The sequence below is a fragment of the Trypanosoma cruzi genome, genomic scaffold, assembly GCF_000209065.1.
Source record: "Trypanosoma cruzi strain CL Brener 1047053516455 genomic scaffold, whole genome shotgun sequence".
Taxonomy (NCBI): domain Eukaryota; phylum Euglenozoa; class Kinetoplastea; order Trypanosomatida; family Trypanosomatidae; genus Trypanosoma; species Trypanosoma cruzi.
The window spans coordinates 23187-26919 of record NW_001849413.1 but is presented as its reverse complement, the minus strand read 5'-3'; the positions used below and the strand labels follow the sequence as shown (position 1 = coordinate 26919).

Sequence of the window (3733 nt, the reverse complement as noted above, 5' to 3'; positions counted from 1 at the left end):
CATGAGGACCCCGTATGGGTTTGCCACGCTGCGCAACGTGGATCTTCCGCACGGTGATGAACAGCACGGCGACACGATGGAGAGCTTCATGCTTGCCGAGACGCTGAAGTACCTGTATCTTCTTTTTGACGAGTGCAATGCGGTGCATGTTCAGGGGAAGCTCCGTGGCAGCATCCCGTCGTATTGCGCTGCTGTGGAGAGCGGCAGCAGTGTGGGGAGTCACGTGGGGTGGGTGTTCAACACCGAGGCGCATTTATTCCCCAACACGGCCGAGTGGTGGGGGCCAGTGTCTGCAGAGAGCGCAAGGGAAGAGGAGGAGGTCTCGGGAGACACGCTGACACAGCGCCGATTGGATGTAATTGATAGTCTTATTGATGGTCTTCATGAGTTGCAGGGCGGTGACAATGACCGTGGAGGAGGAAATACCGCCCCGCACCGATTTTACTGTGCTAATCATGCGCTGAGTGACGTTGAACGGATTTCGAAGTCCATATTCCGCTGAATTGGCAGAATGTTTGTGCATGAAATGTTGTTTTTGCTTTTTTTTGCTTTTTTTTTTTTTTTTTCTTTTTCTTTCTTTTGTAGTGTGTGTGTGTTGGCTGCCTTAATTAATTTATATATCCTGATAAAACGAATGCACTTCTTTATGACGCTTTTTTATCTTATGATTTTTTGGCAAGAACACGACGTTGGGGGATCAGGGAACCGATAGCGGCTGGTTAATTTTTATTTTATTTTGCCATGCCACCCACACCCTTTTGATTCCCTTCTCGCGGTGGGGTCTTGTGGCTGCAGGACCCCAAAGTCTGCCACTTCGTAAGTAGTAAATAAGTAATAAATATATATGTGTCGAATCCGAATAGAGTGAGCGGGCCACAATTGAGGCTCACGTATGGTATAATATATATACACTTACTAGGTGTTAAACTTTGGGAATGTGCTGAATCCACTCTTATTCCATTTATTCCTTTCTTATTTCTATCCGGTTTGTTTTCTATTATTGATAAACTCATGATCCGGCCAGCTGCCCAGAAGATCATTCTAATTTATTTATCGATTTATCTTTCTATGTGTACTTATATATTTCCTGTGAAAGGATTCTTTTCTATAGAGATGCCCTTGCGAACGCCTGCCAATTTTCTTTGCATTGATTACTTCTTTACATTTTGTTTTATTGTTTTTTATGTCTAATTCTGCGGCTGGGTTTTATTACAGGAAAAGAAAAAGGTTCAAACGGATGGAGACCCCTATGGTGGTGCTGCTTTTTGTTGTTTGCGCCCAATAGGCAAATAAAGAAAGAAAATTTGGCTATTACGACAAGGTGCTGATTGAGGTACTGTTTCGTGTGGTGGTGATGGGGGAGGTGATTGGGGAGGTGATTGGGGAAATACTGGGCACAAAATGTGACTTGAAATCCTGAATTGCGTTTTCAGAATGTCTGGATGTTTGTTGCCCTGAGCTATAACAATTTCCTATATTGAAGAATAGTTATTTTTTATTTTTGTGCCTGCGACGTCTTTATGCTGAACTGAAGTTTCTTTTCTTATTCGCGGGTGTCGATAGGACGGTTTAAAACATGTTTGTTGTTTTCGGGCATGTAGGATGGCTGGTGACTGTGCTTTTTTGGGGGGAGTTTACATGAGAGGAATGGGGATTGAGCAGCGTGGGATATGTGGTGAGTGCCGCAGGCTTGTTGGTCCGCGATTTGGGTGCCCTCCAAAATTCATGACATTTTGGGCTCCTCAACGAACACTTTTATTCTTTGTGGAATCATGTGCTATTACAAATGACACCCTGGACTGTTGTGTTTCGCCATCCTTTTTTTTTTTATGGGATGTATGAGAGCTTTGCATGCTGCGGCGAGAACTGCATTTGTTACTGTGCCATTGGTCTCTTTTTTTTCCTTTTTTTTTCATTCTTAGCTATTTTTTACTTTTGTTGCTTATTTTATTTCTGGTCATGTTGAGACTCCTGCGTGCTCCGTGCCTCCAATTCACTCACCAAATGGAGGTGCATGACCATTGCTTGGGATGGAGTCTTTTTTTTTTGTTCAAATTCACACAGAACCATCATTGGGCACATTTTTCTTTTATTACTTTTTTTGTTTTCTTTCAGGAGATACTTCTTTGGCTTTGCCTCCAACGGGATATGCACAGAGTTACGCGTACTTTAAAAACCGAAGCCAAAAGCCTTTTTTGGAAAGGATGCTTTATCTTTCTTCTAACATTAAATTTGTTGTCCATGTTGATGCTTTTTTTTTAGAGTGGAGTTCATACTTCGTGACGATCCCGCGTATGGTTTTGGTGTTGGCCCGACCAGGGCGGAATATATCCGCTGCGTCGGGGAAAGGCTTCTGGTGGATCCAACGACACGGCGGCTGGGGGAAATAACGGGACGGACGTTATCCCTTTGATGGTGGCCCCGCTGATGCTCGATCTGATGGACTTTCGGAGGATGATGTGCAACATCAGTGTGCCAATCCGGCTGTTGGTTTTGGTGCAGAACGGGCGGGAGACGATGCTGTTGTTGTACCTGCAGGAACTCGAGAGGGTCTATGGGTGGTTCGGACGCCTGGTTGTGAGTCGTCACCCGGAAAACATCGGCTACAGCGCTGCCGTGAACATTGGGCTCCGAATTGCACTCTCGCTGCCGCGCGAGTAAGTGCCTTTTGTTTTTGTAACAAACAGCGACGTAATGTTTTCACCCGTTCTTTTTCCCAACCTTCTACGCGATGTGCATGAAATGACGAGGCATGATGCCGCTTGCATGGATGAGTTGGCGGCGGAAGTGGCGAATGAGCCGAGCGAGTACAGTCCTGTTTTGCGACGGGGCTTGAGGGTGCTGCGCTCCACGGTGAATGATAGCCGATTGTCGACGTCTGCGCTGCTGCCTGACCGCATCCGTTATGCTTCTGTGAAGGAGCGTGCAAAGATGTTTTCGAAGTATTACGGGCACTTCTGCGCGTATTACAAAAGCAGTTGTTTTGTGTCTGTTATGTTGACACGCCTGGCGATCAGCACGGTGGGATATTTTGACGAGAGCTTTTACCCAGCTTACGTGGAGGATGTCGACTACAGCTTACGCCTCCGTTTGCTTGGATTTCAGGAGCGAAATGTCTCATACGGCAAATTTGTGCATCGCAGCAAATATAATATTCGTCTCTCCAATAAATTGGAGCTACCGGACGCTCTCTGGTACCGTCGCGTCAATTCTTTGAGTGCGAACGATGCATATGCCATGATGAAGTGGGACCGTCCACGGGCGTGCAGTGGCAGGTGCAAGGAGCCATATGACGGCATGGTCCCCGCAGACGTTTGGGTGAAGGATGAGGCACGCATACAGCGCATTCGGGTCTACGGGCATGATGAGGAGCAAGGGGTTCCAAGGGTTGAGTACGACAGGACACTTTTGTACCCTTTCACGACGAAGGGAAGATGAACTGGCGCCAGTTGCAAGTTTTGTTTTTATTATTTTATTTTATTTTTCGCTTTGATTATTAAAACTTTTTTTTTTTTTATATTTACACGAATAATATTTAAGCGAGTACGCCATGGGTTTTAAAGAGCGCAAAAGCATATATTTGGCATGACAGGGGGAGGGTGCAGCTTCCAAACTTGGCCGTGTTGCTGAAGGTGGGAGAGGGCGGCAGCAAGCAGGAAAAATGAAGATGATGAATGAGGGAGAAATAAAAGGGGAGGGAAGCAGAAAACAAGCCAAAAATATTATGAGCACA

At 45.8% G+C, this 3733-nt stretch overlaps 1 protein-coding gene and 1 pseudogene across 1 annotated transcript, besides 6 other annotated features; both read left to right on the top strand.

The window, feature by feature from the left end:
- Window positions 1–502, top strand: Tc00.1047053506345.120 (mannosyl-oligosaccharide 1,2-alpha-mannosidase IB, putative; the record flags this gene model as incomplete). Its single annotated transcript, XM_806952.1, has 1 exon — window positions 1–502. A coding segment is annotated over one exon (502 nt), but the record flags the coding sequence as incomplete, so codon positions are not given.
- Window positions 1–1334: a sequence feature (heterozygous, Esmeraldo-like haplotype).
- Window positions 533–581: a microsatellite.
- Window positions 595–1041: a mobile genetic element.
- Window positions 1335–3733: part of a sequence feature (areas not merged during assembly with more than two copies in the genome that could not be assigned to a particular haplotype) that runs on past the window's edge.
- Window positions 1891–1955: a sequence feature (A-rich).
- Window positions 2029–3438, top strand: Tc00.1047053506345.100 (annotated as a pseudogene).
- Window positions 3457–3523: a sequence feature (A-rich).